Consider the following 25148-nt stretch of genomic DNA (forward strand, 5'->3'; position numbering starts at 1 on the left):
CACTTTTCTGTTTTTTTATTTGAATGGAGTGAAACATCTACAGAAATGAGAGGCCTCGCAATACATGGACTCAACAAAAAAAACATCTTTTTTTTTTTTAAATTTAGCTGTAAAGAAAACAGAAACCTTGATTTGTTTTTTTTTAGTTTTCTCTGTACATTCTGTGAGATATGTTTGAGACCCGAACACAAGTCAGAAATGAGGCCTCACTCCCGACATAGTTTACCCACCCGCCCCGAAAAAATAAAGATCCAAAGGGAAAAATCAAACCCACCCGGGTCTGATCAGCACACCTGAACACACCTGCAGCCTCTCTTTCGCTCTCTCTCTCTTTCTGCTCGTTATGTTTCACGATTAAAGGAGATCTCTGCTTCTCGCTTACAGCTTGCCCCTCTTTTCTCTCAGTCACACAAACATCAGACTCACAAAGAAAACATCTGAGACCTCTGAACGCAGCGAGAGGAAAGTGAGCTCGCTCACAGTCACAGGTGAGTCAGATCGTCTGCACCTACAGGTCGGCGTTCTATGCACGGCTCCTCATGATTCATTTAAAAGGCGTTTAACACCCGACGCTCAGCTCGCACATTCTGGGATCAGCTGTGCAGAACGTCTCGTGAACTTCAGGCGACTAAACAGAGCACCAGTGTTTCACTGAGCGTTGATTCATGACGTCGAAACAAAAGTTAGGACGGGAGTTGGCGGCACGTCTAATAACGATCGTTATGAAGATTTGATCAGGACGTTCATCACTTCCTGCACGCTGTCAGCTTTGTTTCACGCCATTTTCTCCAAAGTAGCGTCGAAGTATGACGACGTGATCCTATTTTTTTTTTAATTAAAGAGAACTTGTCTCAAAGATTCGGACGCTATGAAAAGCAAAAGTTTAATCTTCACACGTCGTTTGGACGCGTCACAGATTTACTTAGAGAACTGGAAAGATGTGGCTGGAAGGCTCTAATAAGAGACAGCATCCAGATGCATGATGGGTAATGTAGGACGGAATGTTTTTTTTTGGACAAAGGGACAAGAAAAAGGCGATGGCAGGTAAACCGTTCTTTTCCTCGGGTACAGCGCGACAGTTTGTTCAGGGAAGTTTAAGAAATATTTTGAACTTTCAGTTCGAGTCGTGGAGTAGCAGCGCTCGTCAGCCGAAGCAGCCAATCAAATCAAGAAGGAGGCGGGCTTTACTTCTAACTGGGTCCATACAGATCTCACTGAAGAGATGGTGGACGTCGCCGTAATGTTTCCTTATTTTGTTTTTCATGTACCCTCGCTTCGTTTTTGTAGCGTCCGCTACTAGGGCGACACGTCTCTGTGTGAGCGGGGACTAAGGTTTCACCGTCTCTTCTGACTCTCAGCTTTATGAAGTGAACTTCAACATGTTATAAAAAGTCTAAACGACACACGGCAGCGATGGATGTTTATTTGTTGACCTCCTGACTGCTCGGGTTTGTGACGTCTCAGATGTTTCTTTGTTGAGTTTGACGTCATTGGAACTGAGAAAACAAAAAAGAGAGAAATCGTTTTAAAACAGAAATCTGAACTCGTGGCTCAGTTACAAACCGTTTCTGCCGCGTGGTCGACGCCGTGCAGAAAACGCTGCACCACCAGATTGTTTTTTAAACTTTCTGCCCCCAAAGTCGGAGTAATAATAAAGCAACCCTTTAATCCCTCCTCTCCCCCTTTTGGATAATTGAGCCTAAATCTATGTGTAAAAAAAAAAAAACCCATCACATTGAAAAGAGGGAACAATTAAAATATACATATATAATATAAATGTCAATACTCGCTCCTCGGAGCTCAGTCACACTATCATTGGCATAAGAAAGAATGGATCTGACTGTGTGTGTGTGTGTGCGTGTGTGTGTGTGTGTGTGTGTGTGTGTGTGTGTGGGCACGAACACAGCGTTTGAATGAGCGTCACTTCCTCCCTCGACACCAAACAAAGCGCTGACGGACAGAAAGGTGTCGCCTCCCGGGTAGAAAAGTCCTCGTCGCGTGTGCGCTTGAGATTCTCTCCTGTTCAGTCTTAAACGATGATATTTAATCGATGATGAAATAAATTAAGCGTGGTGACAGTCGCTCGGACTGAACTGCCTCTTCTCCTGCTCGTAAAGGAGACGAGAGGGGAAGGGAAGGAAGCAAGGAAGGAAAGAAGGAAGGTAGGAGAGGAAGAACAGGGGGAGATAAGGGGGAGGGAGGTAAAGAGCGGGGGGCGGGGGGCGGTTTAGGCTTGTGCGTTGGTGCCGTTCTTGTCCGGCGGTCCGGTGCTGGCGGGCAGGTTGTTGAGGGGGGGCGTGGCCTCTGTCTGCTTGCTGTCCCGGCGGGGGGGCATCCTCTCGTTGATGCGGTCCAGACCTCGGGCCTCCTCGAAGCTCTGGATCTTGTGCTGCGGGTTGAAGCCTTGGATCGCTGCAAGGAGACAGAGACGTGTGAGAGTACGGCGACCACAGAGACTTTTGATGAAACTTTAAATCTACTCAGAGGAAGTATAAATGCAGCGCTCCCGTCTGAAGGACTCTGGAACATGTTTGAATCTGTGTGTGATTAAAACCTGAATCATCAAACCGCTCAGACCAAAAACTAAGATTCATGATTCTGTGTTCAATCGTGTCAGATCGTTCTACCTGCAAACACTCAACCTGCCAGATTTACTGTAAATCTTCTAATATAAGCCTACCACCTCTTAATGCCCCGCCCCCTTTTACTCGCCTGGTGTGGCTGCAGGTTTTGACAGGTAAAGGCAGCTCTCTTAGTGCACAGTTAAAGATCCTTTCTGGTGTAAATGTTTAAAGTCTTTCCCCTCTTTTCTGTGCACCAGTTTTTTCTCAAGATAATTACAGGCCTGCCTCCTAATCGCCACCTGTCATCAAAAAAAGGCGGAGTCACTTCATAGACTGAAGGAAATAAAAGCTGGTGCTGTTAATGGAAGTTTTAAACCAGAGCGTCCACCTGGCGTTCTCTCCAGGCAGGAAAGCGCTGGCAGGGCGCTCGGGAGTGTTTGCATGAAGCGTTTGTGCGCTGAGAAGAAAAGCTGCACGTCCATCCTGTCTCCATGACAACACTCTGTTGACAACGGCCGCCGTATGAGCAACACAGCTCCATTACTTTTTACTGTAGACACGATCGATAGGCGGCAAAACTACGGGATATATCAAACATTTGGAAAAGAGCGCCGTTGACGTCAACAGCGTCTTTCTGAAAAGTTCAGAGATTTTCAACTTCAACGGTCAGAGTGAAAAAAGACGCTGTTTCTAAAGGCGGCCGCTTTCTTGCGCAAACGCTCCCCAATCATTGAAAAAAAAACAATCATTGCGACTTCTGCAGGGCGTCAGGAGAACGATTTTTACCTTGATGTTTTCTGGACGGATTCGGGGGATCGTAAATACTCAAAACGTGCTGATGATGCATCTTTACATCGACCTTCTACGTCATAAAACTTCACAGGAAATCTTTGCTTTTGGTCTGACCCAGCTTTGAGGACTTTCAAAATGTGCAGGTTTATTCTTTTAAAACTGAATCAGACTTATCGTCGTGTGTGTGAAAGAAATGAGTCCGAGCTCGTTTCAACGTGTAAAAAAAAAAAAAAATCAGAAAAGACAAAAGTGCTACATTTACATTCCTGTTCATCATTTAAGATCAGATTCTACTGGGAGCACTGGTGTGAGAGAAAACTTACTTCAGATCAGGACAAGGACAGCATGAAGACAAAGAAAGAGACTTTCATTAAAGAGACATTTCACTGTTAATGTGGATCAAGATCACGCAGAGAGAGAGAGAGACTCTTCTATCTAATCATCAGTAGCCGGACAGGAGAATCATCTTTTATTCTTTAATGATGTTCAACCTGCTCGATCATAAGAAAACTACAAATCTGTTGCCCTGACATTTTTTTAATAGGGCTCAACAGTGAGGTTCAGGAAGTAATTTCATGATTAGTTGTGATGTCATAACCATCACAGGTAGACTGACCACGAGCTACCTAAGTGTGAGACGATGGTGTCTGCTCCTGTAGGAGACACAAGTTCGTCTGATATTAACTTTGTTTAAGAACTACGCGGTTTATTCACATTATCAGGGAAAAGAACTACACTACCCACGATCATAGAGAGTCACAGCGACGTCTCTGATTGGAGGAGCCCGCCGTTACCATAGCAATGTTTCCTGTCCCTTGTAGTCGTAGGCTACAACATATTACAACACGTGTAACAGTATAAACACGATAGCAACGACTAAAGTTAGAGAGGGATCATTCGCAATGCATTGTGGGATGTGTTGTTCCTTGACTCTGGAACAAAAACATGTACACAGTCTTGTACCTTTTCCTCCTTTTTTTTAACCCCCTTTTCTTGCGCCCAATTAAATGTACTGTAGTCACGAGTATTGGGCTAGCTGGTTGTCATGGTAACAGGCTTAACTCTCTTAATATGAGGATTAAAAATGTAAAATGTAAATGGTGGATTTGAACGGAGAAATTTACATCCAAAACCAGAGCTGCTAAAAAAAAGTGGGCGGTCACTGTTGAGTTCTAACGGCTTCTTTTGATTTTAAATTCAAAGGATCTGCGTCCAGATCGAAGTGGGTTATGTGGCTGAGTACACCACACAAGGCCTCAGTAACACATTAAGGACACACGGCACAGACGTGACACACACACACAGATACATAAACACAGAGATAGATCAGAGAGAGATGGTTGCATACCTCGTGCCTCTTCTGCCTCTACGGTGGCTGTGTAAGCGTGAGTAGAAGTGCCATGCCGAAAACCAATGGAGAGAGAGTGGGAACGTTATCAATGCATTCAGTCAGTCACGTTATTAAACACAGTGCAATCTGTCAGTCCTGTTAACATGGAGTCAATCATCATACCGCCCCTCCCCCACTCCCCCCCCCCCGCTGCTCCACACACGGGCACCACACAGGTCAAAGAATCATAACAACAGTGATATCAATAATAAGAACAAACATCATGTGTTTACACTCCACGCTGCCCTGAAAGACAAAGAACCTGCAGATTAGTTTCACATCTTTTGATGAGCCCTGAGCTGTTCAGATCAGGGCCGTCGTCATGGTAACAGAATTATAAACTTCAATAAGATTCTACTAAAAATCAATCGAGAAACATAAACAGAAGTCCTCGGCGCGCAGTAATGGATCATTTCTTAATTTAAACCGCCAAGCGTCACAGACAACGTCTGCACAACGTTTCCATACGGCGTCTTCTTGTAATTTCTGATGGACTCATTCCTAGCGCTAACCCCCCTGAACGCATCTTTTCGTTAAGATTTTTGATATTATTGATCATTCAAACAACAGTGATTGCATCGTTAAAAACTTGTGGTATTGAAAAGTATCAAAACAAAAAGAAAACAACCTTACGTTAGCTTAGCAGCCCCCGTCAGAGGCCTTTATATTAATCCTGTTCTATTTCAGACTGAAGACAAACATACAGCGTCTTCTATAAAAATTAAAAAAAAAAAACAGAAAAAATATTTTTTTGTTACATCATGTGTTCTGGTTTACAGTCTTCTGCTGACACTGTAAAAATAAATGTTGGTGCTAATTTATCACGACTAACGTGATAATATTATGAATCACTTCATGTGTAAGGTAATCTCATCACCCGTCTTACAGGATAAATGACAGATAACAGTCAGAAAACTGAACAGAGAATCTTTAAACTGCGTTAAAATATATTTGAACACGATGTGTGTTTATAGCTTTTTTAGATTTAGTGTCGTTAACTGCCTAAAAGGCACAGTGTGCAGATTCTGCCACCAGGGGGCTCTCAAACAACACAATAACAAAAAAATGACGTGGAGGCTGGCGGGGAATCATGGGAGTGACTCTCTCTGATATCCCCCCCCCCATGAAAACGGATTCTGAGTTGACCGTAGTCATGACGACCGGGTAAAACCAAACTGAGGAAGAGAATATGTTTACACACGAGCTAATGTATCCGAGTATAATTTACATGATGTCTTCATCACAGCAGCACATACAGCAACAGTACGGCAGCTTTCAGTAGCAGCTCATGCTTCCTTATGTAGCAGTCTTTGACTTGACATCCTGTGTTTCCACAGCAACGATAAACTAATTGTGTCTGTCATGGCAGCCGCCAAGACACATCCCGTTACGGTTATAAAATTACGGATTTCTCTGGTTTTAATAACTGTTGGAAATATTTGAGGTAATGTATGTACTCAACAATAAAATATATAAAATAGGTTTAAAATATTTTAGTGTACAATTCAAGAAATTGTACGTTTAAAGAAACATTTAAATGCATTATATTGTAGATTAATTCCTGATAGTGATGTCAGCATAGACATCTTTACATAAACTAAATAGAGACACTTTAAATAATCATGAACAGCACTTGATCGTCTGTTTTCCATAAAGCCTGAATCGGCTCGTCTCTCTGCGGCTCGTTGTCTTTAAAGGGCAGCAGATGTTCTAACAGAACGGTCCTTCAGAGAAGGAGAGGATACCACTTGACATTTCAGTCTGGCTGTGTGTATGTTGAAGTGTTTCTGCGGTTAGTCTCTCAGTGTGAGTGCAGGCACAGGGAGTTAGTGTTAGCTGGACTCTGTGTTAGTGTTTGGATGCTCGGCTGCGTTCACACTCACCGCTTTGCAGAGTTCGCCGACCTCCGGACAAAACTCCCACAGGCAGCGTTCCTGTCGGGGTCAGGCCCTTCAGCTGCAGCACGCTTTCATTCTCCTCTCTGTCAACACAAACAAAGATAAAAACTGTTAGAGCGATCAGAATCCTCTGACACAGATAACTCTGGTCAAACTGAGGTTCCTCTTCATTTAAAAAGCAGACAAGTTTACTTTAAGAAGTTTAGGAAATCCTTAGAAATCCTCAGACCACTTTTTTCCCCTTGTGTCTTACAGCAAGAGGCAGGGATGGGAATGGTGTTCTGTTCATGTTGATGTGTGTAGAACTTCTACAATTCAATAAAAATAACTTTGAAAGTTTTTTATCTGGGGTTGCTCAGGGATCAATCCTCAGACCACTTGTTTTATTTATTATTTAACACTCTTAGAAGGCAACATAACAAAAATAACTATATAAACTATTATTCTATGCAGAGGATACACTTGCATACATCGTGCTCTCTAATTTATCTACGTACTCTTCACAAGTTGCCTGTGCAAATTGTGTGCTGTTTGGAATATTAATAAATATTGCTCAATCCTCAACGTGAAGATATCAAGTCAACTGCCGCAGAAGAGGAGCAAAACTAGAAAATAGTCTTCATTAATGATCTGCAATCGGAGAGTTTTGATTTTATAGTACCCAGAAAGCAAAGATCGATTACAGTCAGTTATACTGGAATACAGAGAACAGCCCGTGAATCTTTTCTGGGACATAAAATAACTCTGAGACATTTTCTGAATATGAGCATTCATCATTAAAAGGAGAAACTACTGTGACATACTTCCACAGGATTAAAAGAGGGCACATGTAAATCAGGGAGAAAGTCATTAGCCTTTTACTAAAGTAGAGCGAGACTAGGGAAAGTAGAGGACTATAGCTTGTCTGTCTCCCTCAAACCACACAAATTAACGTCTCTATTGGACTATTTAACAAGTTTAAGTTATAAACAGTTCTGTCATGGCTGAAAAAGAAGAATTATTTCAAACTTATCCAGGAATCAGCCTTGAAAAATCAAGTAAATCACACAGAGAAACCTCTTCATTTTCATTTTCATCTTCCTCTCTTTGAGGCTTTATGTATCTCTCAAATATAACCAAAAAGGAGAGGGGGGGAACAACCCACCTGAGCACAGAGAAGACTCGAGCCATCTTCCCGATGGCCCGGATCTTATTTCTGATCACCTCCTTCCTGACAGCTGGAGTTCCACCTGAAGAGCAGAAAAAGACGATGGGAGTCAGAGCAGAGAAATCATCGGGAAAATAAGAGGAGCACACAACAATCAGAACTCGACGTGCTCAGTACACACGGCAGGTGACGCTCAGGTGGCTCAGAGTAATAACTGAATGTTTGCGGTGCACACCAGCTCCAGGTTTACTCTTCATGTTCAGCCTGAGAAGCTTGACCGATGAGGGAGGATTGTTGGATAATTTCATTTCAACTTAGAATCAACATCGAGAAATCAAACTGTAGATCTGAGAACATCCATCCTGAGAGATCACAGTACACGCAAATATTTGAGCCTCTAAAGTAATTTTATATACGTTTGATGAAGCTTGAGTGGCGTCACCAGTCACTTCCTGCAGGGGGCGCTGGAGTCCCATCGATGGTGGTCTCCATGCTGGAAATGCTGTCTCAGTCTAACTTTCAGTCAACCTAACGACAGACTGAGAGCTGGAGCTGAGGCGGGTTTTAAACCTCCTGACAAACCGTTACACCGCACCCGTCTGTCAATCAGGTCAGCTACACGCCTTATTGTGAATAACTCTTATCCTTCATCAAATCAAAACTGATGAGTCATCAAAACATTCACCCCCCCGTACAGTGTGTGTCAATCGAGACATGAGCTAATCAGACCTGTTTGTTTTTTTGAATCAGGCTGTAAACATGTTAATCTCCGCTGTAAAAACAGGCTTTTTAGAATGGCTGTGTATGTGACTTCCTGTGCTTCTGCAGCCAGCATCTAGTGGACACTCGATGCTGAAGTGTAAAATCATGCAGTTCCTCATCTTCATTTTTCAACACCAGAGGTTACTGCTTGATGGTAAAAAGTCTACACCTCTTTTTTGGGGGTTTCAGAGCACGATGCATCAATTTACACTCCAGCCTGGGTGTTGACAGGCGAGGGAGCACAGAGCGGACGCGCAACTGCTGGAAGTTCTGGGTCATAGTGTGAGCTCTCCGGTTAAACCAAATGTAGGACACCAGACCTCTCATAATGTTTCTGATATTAATAAACTTCTGACATCTTTTTTTACTGATAGATTTCTCCCGTCATGTGAACGAAATAATTAATTGTAAAAAAAATAATAAAAAGCCGCCATTTCTCATCAAAATGATCTTTGCTGCTTCTATTTCCATTAAAGAATAACAATCAAACTTCTTTTTGTGTCTTTGTGTCACAGATGTTGGGTTAGTTCGCTGATGGGACCTTGCATGAAATCAAAGAATGCTAAACACAACCGGGTTTCAAAAGGATTAAGAACAGGTATTATTCGATGGAGCGCGTGAGTGGGTTATTTCCGCTTATTTCACAAATGAAAATCAATTTGCAGTCAGGAAACATGCTTTTGATTTATTTCAATGACTTTTGGATCATGTGAAAGCAGCTGAAAGCAGAACACTGTCATTTGTGTTGTGTTCAAGGACAATCTGAAACGGGGCTTTGATCAGAAAAAAAAAAAATCTGAACACGTGAGAGTCAACGTGAACGTAGTGAGAATGAACGTGTGGATGTGCGACCGCTGTTTGGTGTCAGGTGTCCGACTCACACCTGCACGACGACCGTCAGCCGTCGCAACACACCAAGGTGACAAGGGAGCTTCAGGTGTCTGCAGGGTCTTCACACTTCAACGTTTTTTAATCTACCCGGTTAAAAACAGGTGAACAAGTCGTGTGTGTGTGTGTGTGTGGGGGGTCGCTTCCTCTTACCCTCACACGTGTCGTCTCCTTCTGACATCAGCTCGTCATCAGAGCAGATGTTCAACACGTTCACCAGCATCTCCGTCACTGTGCAAACACAACAACACACAGCGAGTGATGGCACACACGAGGTAACATGAAGAGGATTTAAAAGATTGATTCTCAAGTAAAACACTTCACTGTTTGGACTCCGTCTTTAGATTTTTTAATTACTTTCTTTTTTAATCGGTTTTAAGGCTTTCATGTGTGACATGTTCCACATAAATATATCATAAATCCAGTCTATCCTGTGTAAATGTGTCTCTGAGTCATGACTGTCTACAATGAGTGAGAAGCTCGAGTCCCGCTGGCTGTGTTGTTGTCAGAGCCGTGTTTACATGGACCGGACAGCCGGCTCCTCCCCTTGTGTATAAAAGCTGTTTTAGTCAAGGACTAGAGAGAAGAAGAAGAACATACTCACTGATTATTTGGATGTTAGTAAAGAGTTTTTAGATCACGCTCATTCTGTGTCAGTTTACATGCAATGTGAAGCTATGAGCTAACTAAAGAGTGCTAACATTAGCATGCTAACAACAATGCCGGACACAGGTGATTGCAGCTCGAACAAAATGACGTGTGTCTCTGGAGGAGAGCGGAGGCTTCAGTATGTAGGAGGTGTGGCCAAACAGCAGTTTGTTTTGGTTTCATGCTGAATCAAAAAGTCGGACATTCTTCCTCTAAAGGAGTCACGAATGCATTTGCAGACAGATGTATTTTATGTATAGAGGGTATGCATTGATGCAATTTTTCCCCTCAGTGGGACGGAGCAGCTACACATTTGATGAAACAGCAACCTTCAGTCGGGGACACGAGGAAAATCTGCTCAAATTGAAGACATCTAGACTCCACAAAGATCCTTACTGTTTACTAAAAGACACTGTGGACATTTCAATTTGGTCATAAATCCTGTTTCCTCCATCTTTATGCCTGCCCGATTTTAAAGCCGCTGCGTTAACCTTCACAAAGACGAGCATGAAGTCACACATGAACTCGGTCGGATCTTTCTCACATTATTGTGAAGTTCATCAACAGGTGAAAACCAAAGATTTAAAAACCTGTAACATGTTGTCAGATTAGAAAAAACAACAGCTGAGTGATTAAACCGTCCGCTCTGCATCAGTAAATCTGATTATGTAACACAATGACACAAAGATCTGAGCACTCATGATGACGTCCCCGCTCTGATACTGAAGCTATGTCACAGGAATAAAAAGTATCCCATCTGTGTGACAGCATGGAGCCAGATTTGTCTCTGCTGTGTCTTTCAAAATCTGAAGAAAAGTTTCAGCTTCATCACATTCTGTCTCTAAAGTCCCTCCTGAAGAGGTCGCCGTCGAGCAGGCTTTGAAAACGATTGACGAGAAAACCCGGGAGGAAAAGTTGAACCCAGCTATTTGTGTGTGTTTTTTTTAACTTTGAGTTAATCGTCCCTCATGTCACACTCGACCACGAGGTGTTCTTGTATTTTAAACCATAAATGAATCTGCTCACCTTTCTCTCCAACGAACGGCAGAGACCAGGTGAACACGTCCATGAAGTTGGGCAGCCAGTAAGGATGAGGGGAGCAGTTAAACTGCCGGATGTTCATCACATTATTCTCATATTTCAGCACCGCAGCTGAAAACACACAAACACACACATTAACATTTTCTACTTCATCAGGCACTTCCTGTCTCCTGTTGCCAGGGCTTCAAGGTTTCTCTCCTGTTGCCATGGTTACCTCTCCCTCTTTCTCTCTCCTCTTCTCTTACCTTTGTTGTTGTACACATCCAGGTAGTTAGGAGCAGAGAAGATTGTGATTAAAGAAGGGAAGCCTGTCGTCTGACTCTTCCTGTACATTCGATACCTGACGGACACAAAAAAAAACAAAGATTTGACCGACGTCTTGAAGATAAAGTCATAAAGAAGAAGGTCAAACAGGAGGTAATTTAAGATTAGGACCAGTGTTTAGCTCCAAAGACCCGTAAATACTTTGTACCCTCATTAAATATCTTCCTCACAGTTTAAATTACGTTTTCCGAGCAGCTCTTTTTATATTTGTGATCCTGGAGGACAAAGATCTTCTCTTCTACAGATGGTTAACAACAACCCTTTACTCTGTGTCCTTTTTGTTACTCCCTAACCAAACTACAAAACTTGTGCACAGCAAAAACGGGAAGTCTATAACGTTGTAAACGGTGTAAAATACATGTTCTTGTGCTTTCTTGTTTGTTTTTATGCAAACATATAAATAGGATTTCATCATGTACTATGTAATATGAGCTTCACTCACCCTGCATCCTGGGCTTCGTGTGCTCGTATTACAGACAACAGGTTATTGTTCATCAGGAAGTCACATACTGCCGGGTAACTGCAGAGACAGAAAACAAGAAATCAGAATAATTATTCAAACATCAGGACAGGATGAAGGAGCCGTTTGGTCTTTACAGTTGAAGATGCCAGTTTGGCAAAGCGCTCAGCGTTTCAGCCAGAGATTGTTTCATGTCGTTCCAAACGTTGGTCCACGATGGAGCCTCTGATCCTCCCACAGCTCGGCTGTCTGCAGTCACCTTGGTTGCCATGACAGTAAGAGAAGGAGCTCCATTATAACAAGAGATGCTTTAAAGTGCTAAAATTAGAGATCAATTAAGGTCAGGGCCCGTACGGAGGAGGAGGTGCGGGAGGAGGAGGAGGTGTGGGAGTTTGTCTCTGATCTTTACAGAACTGACTTTAGAAAATTATTCACTAAAAGCCTCTTTACAGGCGATTAATACCAAACACTGTAGTCGCCGTTCGGTCACTTTATAAGCACCTTTTCATCTCCTGACATTTTAACAACACAAAGGGAACAAACACACCTGACTCGAACCTCTGGGAAAGTCTGACCTCAAGAGCTCAAACACTTTCACCAGCGTGTTAGTCATAAATGAAGGAAGAAAACATCATGACAGAGCTTTTCATTTTGTTATTGTCTGAACGCCTGTCGGGTGGACGTGATGAAATGTGTTTCATAACTTCATGAATCGGTTGGATATTATTTACACTTTTTTGCAGCACTGACTCGTGAAACTTTCAAACATGATGCGTTATATTTAAAGAACCTTTCCGTCACATCATGCATGACTGAGAGAGACTTCAAACAAAAGGCGACCTGCTCGAGCGTTCAGGTTGTGTTGAACCGTGCTGGGTGGGACCGATTCAGCAGAATAACACTAATCCTCAGAGCAGGATCTATTCGAGACATTTACAGAAACTGTGATGCTGTGTCATTTCTCAGCGAGTCATTTAAACGTCCGGCTGCTAAAACAAACTCCTGCAGGATGAAAGAGGCTTTAGAGCGGCAGCTGCTCCCCTCCCCGTGACCTCCATGTGGTGTCAACATGGCAGATTCAGCACAAATATTAAGACAGGCCAGAGAATGCTAATATTTATTTCCAGTATCAGTCTGACAGCGGATTGAACCAGCGGTCACTTATCCAGAGATAAGCCATTGTTTGTAAAAGCTTTAATCAGCTCAGATTAGCGCAGAGCTGCTTTTTGTCCTTTTTTTTTTTAATGAGAAACGAGCAGCAGAGGAAACATCCTGCAAAGTCCTACCTGTAGAAACAAGTCGTGCAGAGAGACCTACCTGTAGAAACAAGTCCTGCAGAGAGACCTACCTGTAGAAACAAGTCCTGCAGAGAGACCTACCTGTAGAAACAAGACCTACCTTTAGAAACAAGTCGTGCAGAGAGACCTACCTGTAGAAACAAGTCGTGCAGAGAGACCTACCTGTAGAAACAAGTCCTGCAGAGAGACCTACCTGTAGAAACAAGTCCTGCAGAGAGACCTACCTGTAGAAACAAGTCCTGCAGAGAGACCTACCTGTAGAAACAAGTCCTGCAGAGAGACCTACCTGTAGAAACAAGTCCTGCAGAGAGACCTACCTGTAGAAACAAGTCCTGCAGAGAGACCTACCCGTAAAAACAAGTCCTGCAGAGTCCTACCTGTAAAAACAAGTCCTGCAGAGAGACCTACCTGTAAAAACAAGTCCTGCAGAGAGTCCTACCAGTAGAAACAAGTCTTGCAAAGAGACCTACCTGTAAAAGCAAGTCCTGCAGAGTCCTACCTGTAGAAACAAGTCCTGCAGAGTCCTACCTGTAGAAACAAGTCCTGCAGAGTCCTACCTGTAGAAACAAGTCCTGCAGAGTCCTACCTGTAGAAACAAGTCCTGCAGAGAGTCCTACCTGTAGAAACAAGTCCTGCAGAGAGTCCTACCTCTAGAAACAAGTCCTGCAGAGAGTCCTACCTCTAGAAACAAGTCCTGCAGAATCCTACCTGTAGAAAAAAGTCCTGCAGAGAGTCCTACCTGTAGGAACAAGTCCTGCAGAATCCTACCTCTAGAAACAAGTCCTGCAGAATCCTACCTCTAGAAACAAGTCCTGCAGAGAGTCCTACCTGTAGGAACAAGTCCTGCAGAGAGTCCTACCTGTAGGAACAAGTCCTGCAGAATCCTACCTCTAGAAACAAGTCCTGCAGAATCCTACCTCTAGAAACAAGTCCTGCAGAGAATCCTACCTGTAGGAACAAGTCCTGCAGAGACCTAGCTGTAGGAACAAGTCCTGCAGAGTCCTACATGTAGATTTAAGTTATTCAAAGAATCCTACCTGTAGAAATAAGAGCAGCCTCTCACACTGTTGTGGCTGAAGTGTTCCTGGGTCTTCTCTGAACCGTAGTCCTCGCCCGGGTCAGACCACAGCAGGTCACACATCGGTCCGAACGCAGGAGGCTCTTTAAACCGGTCCAACTGTGCACACACAAACAGTTATAATTAATAAGACACTACATACAACACAAATCTGAAGTCCAGGGACTGTGATTGTCGCCCCCTTCTTGTTACCTTCCGAATGTCGTCCAGACAGGTGACCTCAGGGCTCAGTCCTCCGTGCACACAGAGGAACTGCTGGTTGAGGAGAGCAGCCAGAGGGAGGCAGTCAAACGCATCCATACAGGCGTCATAAACACGCTCAGAGTACTTTATTTTACCTGCACAGAACAAACACACACAGGTCAGTAAAGAGAGACACAGTTTGTCTCTGACACAGACACAAACCCAGAAGCAGGACTTACACTCCTGTTTGAAGGTGAAGTACTCTGTGAGATGCCGGCACTCGTGGTTGCCTCTGAGCAGGAAGAGAGTGTTCGGGTGGTTGATCTTCAGAGCCCACAGGAACAGTACACACTGCAAACAGATACACACACATACACATGAGGATGGGTTAGACCTATATTCAATCTTAACATCAACCTCAGATTGAATTTTGTCAACTCACATCCTGTTCGACAAGCCCTTTTTACACATTAAACATTTCTAGAGGATTTCAGGAGGACTGCCTCTAAAATCCTCCTGACCTGGTTGTTCACACATGCACCTCAAGGCAGGAGATTATCCCTGTCAGACGGGGGGGGGGGGGGGGGGGGGGGGGGGGGGGGTGTCTCCTGAGGTAAGACGAGACGTAAAAAGACTGATGTGGAAGTAGCAGCAGAGTCCTCTATACGACGTTATAATGTGAATATTTGTCCTTCTATCAGTGCTACGTGTAGTGGAACAGAATCTCAATGTGAACTAAAGAGTGGAGGAGAACATACTGGAGAACAGGAAACATGCAGCAGCAGGTTCATTAGAGCACGGAGATGGTAGAGGTGGCGTGCAGACAGTCTATGGTCGTGCAGCGATCATAGGGAATAAACGTCACCACCCCCTCCCACTCACTCCAGGTGAATTCTCCTGATTATATCCTGATGCGTTCTCACATCAGCTCACTCTGACTTTCTCCAGAATAAATACGAGGAGGCTGGAGGAGAAACTCCCGTTCACACATGATTACTCGAGTTTTGTGCTAGTGTGAACAAGGCGTTACAGTCTCCTGAATCCTCCGATGAGGACTACCTGCTTTGCCATACAGGAAAGAGACAAGGTGATAAAATGTTGTCCACATCATTAGATGTGCATCTGAACATGTTGGTCCATGAATTGCAAAAGGCTGCTTAAGTCCTGCAGGTGACTGTAGAAAAAACATCTGGAGCACAGAAGACTGCATTGAGACTTTGAGCATCTGAGTATCTAACTCTGAGTCTTTGTGATAATAAACTCTGAGATGTGCATTTGTGATCGTTAAAAGAGCTCCTGCACGACTTCCAAACAAACCCACTCGCTCAGCTGTCAGTCATCCTTCTCTATGTTTTTTTTTTTAATGCAGAATCGAACCACCTGTTAAACATTTCAGCTTTTTATTTTTACGGAGGCGTCCAACAGGAGCTGGATCTGACCAGCTGTTCACCCAGAACCCAACAGGCCGGAGCACAGAGGAGGAGGAACAAGGACAAGGATGGATTCACTCTGCAGCGCCGTCACATCACAGAGCTACTCTGCAGTATCATTTAACACAACATGCAAACTCATCACCTTCATATGAAAATCTCGAGAGAAGTAGAAATATGATCGTACAGGAGGAGCTTTCAGAGGCACGATGTTGAAGAGGTATAATGCATCTACTTGTTGAATTAACCACAAACTGGGGCGCTGGTGGCGCAAAGGTTAGTGTGTGCGCCCCATGTATGGAGGCTGTCGTCTCAAGCGGGCGGCCCAGGTTCGCTTCCCGCCTGTGGCTTCTTTCCCGCATGTCATTCCCCACTCTCTCTCTCTGATTTCCAACTCTATCCACTGTCCTCTCTATCCATTAAAGGCCCAAAAAGCCCAAAAATTAATCTTTAAAAAAAAAAAGAATTAACCACAAACTACAGCTCGCTTTATTTGGCTGCATGGTGTGGTTAGAGCAGGTGGGTAGTAAAATCCTGCAATGGTTTTAATGATAAAACACAGAATAGACGTCCCCCTAGGCTACATCCACACTACGATATGATCAGATTCTGCCCTTTAAATAAAATACAGTACAGACTTCTCCTAAAGTGAAGCTGATCCATCGTCCCTTCTGGGCCTCCATACATGTGTGGTGGTGTCTGTGTCTGCAGAGACTCTGTCCTCTGACTGGATTTTACTGTTCTGCTTTGTTCTGGTTGACTCGGGACAACTGACTGGGCGGAGCTGGTGTGTTTCCTCCAGCCAATTACAGCGCAGCATGCGAGTTTAGGAGTGGATACAATTCAGTGATTGGACGAGATTCAAACCGTTGAATATGACGGACGAGGACGTAGCAGCAAAAAAGAGAAAATATAATCACAGTGAGGAGAAACACCAAGCAGATAAAACTTGTTCTAAATCGAGGGTGAACCTTGTGTTGTCTTTTACCCGTGGACGTGGAGTTGGTCTACTTCCTGTTGGACAGGAAGGTGACAAACACCGGCGGTTAGCTTGTGCTAGCGTGCGTTAGCTTGCAGTGTAGCTACAAGCAGTAAACGTACACACTACGTCCTGCAGGGGGCGATGAGCCCAGGAGGAGGGGCCCAGTTTGGATGTTTACAAACATTTCTACGGACTCCTCCTTTACAGTATTGAGGATTTGACATTTTAAACTTTCTTTCAAAGAACAAAGAAAAGTCGTTTTAAATATACAACAAATTTGTCTTGGTGTTACTGGTGCAAAAACAAGGAAAGTAAAAATAATTTTAAAAAAAGGAAGTCAGTCAACAGCAGTACTCCTACTGTTTGGAAACTTAACAGAACTCTATAGAAAGATATAAATGTGTCTGATGAACTTCAGAGACGACGTACAGCACAGAGAGATAATAATCCAAATTAAATGTTTTATTTTGAAGCAAAGAGTTGGACGTGTTGATTTAATTTGTTGCTACAATAATGGAGCCGCAGTGCTCTCCGGTTTCTAACGAACACTGGCTCCTGTTCTCGTCTCTGTTGGTTTTAAGAAATCTATGCAGACAGCTTTGATTGGAACATTTCTGTGTACAGGGCCATGCTGGGTAAACTGCCTTCATACTTAAATAATCTCATGATACAGACCTCCAGCAGTTTCTTTATTCAGTTAAAGAGTCCACACAAGAAAGAAACCGACTCATTAAGCTGGATTCAGTCTGCAGCTCTCGTATTTGATGTCTGTGTTTTTCACTGTAACTGGTGTGTTGTCTCCCCCGCAGAAATCCCAGGGAATTTATTGGTCTGATAACAGTTATATGAAGATTTTAATCAAACTTTCAGAGAACTTTTCTTTAGTTTTACCCGAGGCCACAATCTACACATCTGTCAGACCACCACAGCTGCTACAATCTACACATCTGTCAGACCACCACAGCTGCTACAATCTACACATCTGTCAGATCACCACAGCTGCTACAATCTAAACATCTGTCAGATCACCACAGCTGCTACAATCTAAACATCTGTCAGATCACCACCGCTGCTACAATCTACACATCTGTCAGATCACCACAGCTGCTACAATCTAAACATCTTGTCAGACCATCACCGCTGCTACAATCTACACATCTGTCAGATCACCACCGCTGCTACAATCTACACATCTGTCAGATCACCACAGCTGCTACAATCTACACATCTGTCAGACCACCACAGCTGCTACAATCTACACATCTGTCAGACCACCACAGCAGCTACAATCTACACATCTGCAGTCCGCCGATTGGTCAACAGAATTGTCACTTCCTGTGCGGTACTAAAGGTCAAACACAAAACGCGCCATGTTTTAATATCCTGCAGATTCAGAGAGAGAGAGTTATTTCAAGGCTGTTTTTGCGACTAATGTCAGCGTGTAGCTCCGCCCAATGGATGACCTCGGAGGTGCAAACCTTCCTAGGAATCATTGATCTTAGTTTACTGTGTCACGTTCTTCTTCTTTGTTGAATCTGTTGGCAATTATTCGCTGGATAAAATGAAGCCTTAAAAATGTATTTCTTATCTCAACAACTTTTTAAAACTCTGCAGCAAAGAGTGAAGATATGCAGAGTTACCAGAACACATGACCTATTTCGTTAGTCGCAGTTTTTCCGGAAACCATTAAACAATCAGAAAACATTTTATCAACCACAAAAGGATATTTAGACGTTGGAAGTGATTTCCTAATTTAAGTGGTTACTCAGTAGATAAGCAGGAGTCTGAAGTCTTGTTTGTTTCTCTCTCCGTGGTCGGGGAGGAGAAAGTGTTCCAGGATGTCCACTAATCCTCACAAGGAAACACGACAGCAGCTAATAAAGACGTCCTGCCATCCGCAGATACACACACTCCTTCCAGAAAACACACCCTGCGCCCGCCCGCCCCGATTGTTTTGGAAACGGGACACACACTGAGGCTGCAGGCGTGTGTGTGTGTGAGGGTGGGGCTCTGAGCATGGCAGCAGACAGTGTGCCTTTCATTTCCTACGACTATTTAAAGACGCTGTGCTAAGCCGCGCTCCAAATGTCAGAAACACAAACATGTGAGAGCGAGGCGAGAAGAAGCGGTGGTCTCTTACCTCGATGCTGAAGTACCCTCGGTCCACGTAGTCGCCCAGGAACAGGTAACGGGTGCTAGCCGGGGACCCGCCCACCTCGAAGAGCTTCATCAGGTCAAAGAACTGTCCGTGGACGTCTCCACAAACTAAAGAAAGAAAGAAGTTTCATGTTTGAAAAGATTCAGTAACTTCCTGAAACGGCTGCTCAACGGGAGATTGGATCAATCTGTTCTTCATAAAGTGATTTAAATGTTTGTTTTATGTTATTCATCGTTTTTCATCAAGATGTTTGTCTGCTTTCTTTTTGTTTTGTCCTCCTTTACTGCGTCTTCGCCCCATGGTCAGCTCAGGTTGTTGTTTTAAACACACAGAGTTCCTTTTCACCTTATTCACTTTATTTTGAAGTAATCTGAAACCACTCTAAAGTGCTTGATGCAGCCTCTGGTCTGTGAGCTGATATATTAAGCAATCTGTACCATACCTGAGCACACTTCACCCCCAAAGTCCAGTTCATTTGACCAGTGTGAGTGCTCTGATTGGTGCTCAGGAGTGGTACACTTTCTCGGCCCTGGCACGCTTTGAAGAGGTGTGCTTTGACTCGGTCCAGTTCTTGCCCGAGAACAAGCACCGTGGACATCCCCTCCATTATTGAGCAAACGTAGCTGTAATGTTCTCTGACGTGCGCGGGAATGACACATTTAAACATCTCATTCTGACCGACCAACAGACACAAATCAGAGAAATATCTTTTTATCATTTCAGGAAACAGGGGAAATATTTAAATGTTAACATTTTAGAAGCTGGAGTTCTTGAATAAATTTGTAAAAATCACTTAGATCGGGGCGCTGGTAGCCTAGCGGTTAGTAGCAGCATGTCATTCCCCGATTTCTGAGTCCCCTGTTTACCTGCGAGTTTACCTGTGAGGTGAAGGTTTATCAGCTGTCGGGCGGACAGTAAAGAGACGCAGTTACCACGTTGTCTCAGCATGTGCATGGCGGTTAGCACTGGAGTTTTTGAATTAGACGCTTGTTTTGCAGAGAAGGGAGACCGTTTTTCCCCGATTGACTTTGTAATGTAACATTTAAAAAAACGTGCAACCAGCACTGGAGCACTGTGCAGCGCAATTCAAGGTGCATTTAACCGCCTGAGTGCAGAACAACGTCAGCTGCAGAAAAATATTTAAACAAAGTTGTAAGAAGCTTCTATTTTCATCGAGATGGTCAGCCTTAATCAGAGTATCAAGCGGATTTCCTGCTCTCTCTCTTAGGAAATATACCTGCACCTACCAGCGTGCTGAAGTATCATCTCTGTACGGGAAAAACTGCACTTAACTTGATGGTGGAGTTTAATCAACGGCCTTTAATCATAAGATTAAACGTTTTTATTTAGCTGCAGACAAAACGCCATCAGAGACAGTAAACGGTTTTATTGCGTGTTTCTCTCACAGGCTCTGTTGATTCTTGAAAGGAGGAAAACCTCTGGATAATTCAGCTCTCATTAAAACTTCCTACAAACACTGAAGGGTCATTTTCAGACTCTGTGTGTGAAGCTGATCTCCTGTTCCTGCATCACTCGCCATTTAATGACCCCGATAAGAAGGCAGAACTAAATGTGTCACCGCTGAGGACAAGAGTTTTTAGTGTTTAAAGTCGGAACTTTTTATAGTGGATACACGCAGGGGTCAACTCAACGATCCTTCTCTTGATTTAGCCTTCGGCCTATTAACTGTCAGATATTTTACGGCCTGATGATTCGCACGATTAACCAGCAAACACGTTTAAAACAGTTCAATGTCCCGGAATCCAAAAACATTTAATTCACCATTAAAGTAGAAAATAAAACCAGCAGAGTTTTATTTTAGAAGCTGTAACTGGCGCTCGAACCTGCAGCTAAAGATTATTTTCTTTTGCAATAAATACGACAAATGACTTCCTGATTAAGAAGATGGTTTGGCCTTAAAGAGCCCATATTATGTTCATATATTTAATCTATGTACCTACTAAAGTATGTTCACAATAGCTAAAGTTCGAAAAAAGTGTCTGTTTTCATGTACTGCCGCTCCATGCACCGGCTCACTTCTGACTCTCTCTAAGGCTCTGAAGTTTGCTCTCCTCGTAGCTACAGTTCGGTAGAGCTTTGAGCCTATAGTGAAAGTTCAAACATGTCAGGTGGCGTGCTGTGTGTGATGGTGGTGGCTGCACTCGCAGTAATGACGATGCATGTGTCAGCATTTTATACCAGTATATTGGTCACACCAGTATATAGGACGCAGCTACCTTTCCAAAAGAAAATGAAGGCATTAAAAGTGCGTCTTCTACACCAGAACGTTAAATATTTTAAAATGACTTTTCTGAAGATTTAAATCAGTTTTTGATCGATTGTTTATCTGGAGCTTTCGTTGGAGTCATGGACAAAAAAGGAAAAAAAAGGTAGAAAAATGAGCGAGCAAATCTTTGAAATGTCCATCACGAGTTTAAAAATAATCTCAGGAGACAAGGAAGATGAAAATATGAAAACAATGAGCGAGGGGAGGACGGAGCAGAAGGAGATAAAAATAGTCGGAGGGCACGAGGGTGGATACCTAAGCTAAGCCACATGTCAGAGAGGGCAGCTGTAGAAATAGCCGGCCGTGCACACTCCGTCTTTGTCTCACTTTAACTCCCTCCATGTTCGCCCTGATGCCCTGAGCTGAAGGTGTCGATCTTTACCTGTGATGGGGGCCTCCACCTCCAGCATGCATTTCTCCTGGCGGAGGATGCTGGCTCCCTCGTTGATGATCCGCAGAGCCGCCTCCTCCTCCAGCCGACCCTCCTTCACCAGATGGGCCTTGAGCTGCTCCACGCTGGGCCTCCCGTCCACGTACAGGTCTTTGACCGTCAGGCGAGTACCGGGAGGATATGGCACCGCTACAAACATACACACAAGAACAATGACGTCAGAGCACACACTCAAAGATAACTCTGAAGACAGACGGGACGCTCTGGAGGTTTAGCACACTACACTCTGCAGATAACTGATCCTGGTTCAGTGAGTTTGGTCTTTGGACAAAACTACAAACGGTAAACAATAAATCAGGGCTGCAGCCAAAAGTTATTTTCATTATCACTTCATCTCAGTCTTCAAAAGTCTTGTTTCATTCGACCAGATGTCATCATGAAGAGAGACAAAAGGAAAAAAAAGAAAATCTGGGACACTGGAGAAACTGTACGCAGAGAATGTTAGTGTCTCAGTTTTTCAATTTAAAGATTCTTCAAATTGTTTATAAATTATTAGACTCATTAAAAAACCCAGAAATTAACATAAAGATTCAGAACATAACAGAGCTCGGCTTTCTGCATGTTGAAAGTTGGTTATTAAGCTAAGAAAGACATCATGTTTAGCTCGTATTTTACAAGAACTTTTGCCTTTTTAAAGGAGCAGTATGTAACTCTGACACCTAGTGTTTAAAATGGGTACTGCAGTTTAAATTCTAAACATTGTAGCGAGCTGTCTTCCCCCACCCCCTCCTCTCTAGAGTCGATACTCACACCAGTTGCCATGTGGTGGACACTGTAGCTTCAGTGTTTAGCCAGCTCTGCATCGGTCTGTAAACCTTTCTGTGTTCTAACCTCTCCCCATTTTTCAAAAACATCTCCAATATTGATCCTAGTTTGAGCACGTTTCTGCTCGTGGAGCTTATTAAAAACATGCAGAGGCTTTTTAAGTCGGGTACAATCACTTCTATCTGAACCAGTTCTCTTGCCCGCTTCCATCACTGCAACACCTGTTGGTTTGACCTGATAACTGCTCTCATATCTGACAGACGTATTTACTTTGTGAGAGCATTATTAGAAACATGTCTTTTCTCGTTGAGTCTATAAACTGCTGAATGTTGGAAGATTCTCATTAGTGACAATAAGCTACCGTTACAGATCTTAAATGTTGTTGATTTCACTTTGTGCTGTCGGCTTCTCTGACATTTCAGGTACCAGTAAACTGATCGGGTTCATAATGGACTAAATGAATTGCAGTTAGTTGTTCTATAAACTTGATCTCACTCTCTCTCCTTCCTCCCTGTAGACTTGGATATGATGTAATAAATGTGTTTGTGAGACAGCTGGCATCAGTCCACTCCACATTGATTTCTCACTGATCTCTAACCCTACACGTCGTATCAGCAGGCGTCTGTGATGTTTCCTGAGCTCTGCTGAAGGAGACGTATTGTTGTTCGATTCTGCAGACGGATCAGTAACACAGATTCCTCCTGAAGGCGATGACGGCATGTCCAGGCTCGACCCGCACACAAAGGAAACAGTTTGGCAGCACAAGGCTGAGCCTGGAGGAAATACCAAACAGCTTAATGCCTGGAAAACACCTTCATCTCACAGGGAGGACGACTCTGAGTTAACTTCCTAAGATGAAGAAAAAAGCTGACTTCATTGTTTAAATCTACTCGTCTGTGGTGGATTGTTTGTACTCTGCAGGTTGGACAAACTACTGAAAGCAAAGCAGTAGTCTTCTGTATTTAATCCATGCACGCAGAGGTTTCTTTTGTTGTTCAAAAATGAGTAGTTAAAGGAAGAACGTGCAACATTATCCATATAAATATATCATGAATAAAGTCTATCCTGTGTAAATGTGTCTGAGTCATGACTGTCTACAATGAGTGAGAAGCTCGAGTCCCGCTGGCTGTGTTGTTGTCAGAGTCGTGTTTACATGGACCGGACGGCCGGCTCCTCCCCTTGTGTATAAAAGCTGTTTTAGTCAAGGACTAGAGAGAAGAAGAAGAACATACTCACTGATTATTTGGATGTTAGTAAGAGTTTTTAGATCACGCTCATTCTGTGTCAGTTTACATGCAATGTGTAGCTACGAGCTAACTAAAGAGCGCTAACATTAGCATGCTAACACAACAATGCAGGACACAGGTGATTGCAGCTTGAGCAAAGGAAATGTGGTCCGCAGCTTGGGCTGAACTCCTTCATGTGAACACGAGTGGAGTGGGGTTGGAGGTTTGTCTCTGGAGGAGAGCGGCAGCTTCAGTGTGGAGGAGGTGTGGCCAAACAGAAGTTTGTTTTGGTTTCATGATGGTGCTAAGGGCGACATCTAATGGATCAAAAGTCACACATTTTCCTTTACTATCGATCACAATCCTCAGCCTTTTTATTCAGAAGTGTCTCACTTTGCAATATTTTGAGCAAATCAGCCTGGACCACTTTCCCTTTCAATCGACAACAATCAGCCGAACAATCTGTAATCATTCATAAGTATTTACACAGGTTTGTGTGCAGCACGTACAGGGGGCAGGGCTTCCTCTCTCCATTTGGGACAACACGAGGGATCTCAAAGACGCAATCTGCAGTCGCTTCAAATGCAAATAAGACGCAACTTGATGAGCAAAACTAAACAAAAAATCTGTTTTTTGGGAATTTATTGCTTCAAACGAGAAGCACCCTGCAACTAGATGGACCTAAAAGAAGCAATGTGTCCTCTTTTCAAATGCATAATGGCTGCAAAAGATGAAGTACGCCTCCGCTTTGCAGCCTCCAAATGAATAAAGAGCTGGCGATGACATAATCTTTATGAACAGATTTCTGCAAATGAATGCAAAATTAGTTTGAACAATATTCTGGTTTCCACTTGTGGTCTGAGTAGTGTCGACGAGTCCTGCAGGAAAGTGGAGGCGACATCAGAGGGAAGGCAGCCTTGAAAAACATCCGACACCATTTCATTACCATTAAGCTAATTTTTTTGAGGTTTTAACAACCTTATATAATAAACAGACATTTGCATATAAATACAAAGTTCAAATCGAGCCATAGATGTCACCTGTCAGGTTGAGCTCCTCTCTCCCTACAGCCACTTTTCTAACAGTAGACGACGGCCTGTGCAGGGAGAGGAAGATGAGTTTAAAGACTGGGGATGACGTTTGCTGCCCCGTTTTGTAAACGCCTAAACAATATGTGCTGCAAAAACGGCTATGTAGATCACCCTCCAGTGATTATTCAGTTTTCCACTAATCGTGAAGTTTGAGCATTTAGTGATTTAAACTTTCAATGAGGCAGATTTGTAAATCAGGGATAAAACATGACAGAAACACCTCATAAAAATCTTACAACTATAAAGAGCTCAACAGAGACCGCCCACTTATCCGGCGGCTCTGGT

General features: G+C 43.4%; 1 protein-coding gene across 3 annotated transcripts in view; it reads right to left on the bottom strand.

The window, feature by feature from the left end:
* Positions 1-25148, bottom strand: part of ppp3ccb (protein phosphatase 3, catalytic subunit, gamma isozyme, b) — a 31560-nt gene continuing 6412 nt past the window's right edge. Inside the window, exons 2-14 of one of the 3 annotated variants that reach the window (XM_020636910.3) lie at positions 21713-21910; positions 19026-19150; positions 14713-14824; positions 14483-14628; positions 14250-14389; positions 11897-11974; positions 11376-11470; positions 11116-11241; positions 9595-9672; positions 7789-7873; positions 6630-6727; positions 4705-4731; positions 1-2403 (exon numbers count right to left, since the gene is read on the bottom strand). In XM_020636910.3, the coding sequence (XP_020492566.1) occupies positions 2228-2403; positions 4705-4731; positions 6630-6727; positions 7789-7873; positions 9595-9672; positions 11116-11241; positions 11376-11470; positions 11897-11974; positions 14250-14389; positions 14483-14628; positions 14713-14824; positions 19026-19150; positions 21713-21910 (1484 nt within the window). In that variant the 3' untranslated portion in view covers positions 1-2227. Of the gene's footprint in view, positions 2413-4704; positions 4732-6629; positions 6728-7788; positions 7874-9594; positions 9673-11115; positions 11242-11375; positions 11471-11896; positions 11975-14249; positions 14390-14482; positions 14629-14712; positions 14825-19025; positions 19151-21712; positions 21911-25148 lie in introns of all 3 variants that reach the window. The other 2 variants (XM_020636909.3, XM_065965409.1) reach the window with 2 other exon arrangements.

This window comes from Labrus bergylta, chromosome 17 (genome assembly GCF_963930695.1).
Source record: "Labrus bergylta chromosome 17, fLabBer1.1, whole genome shotgun sequence".
Taxonomy (NCBI): domain Eukaryota; kingdom Metazoa; phylum Chordata; class Actinopteri; order Labriformes; family Labridae; genus Labrus; species Labrus bergylta.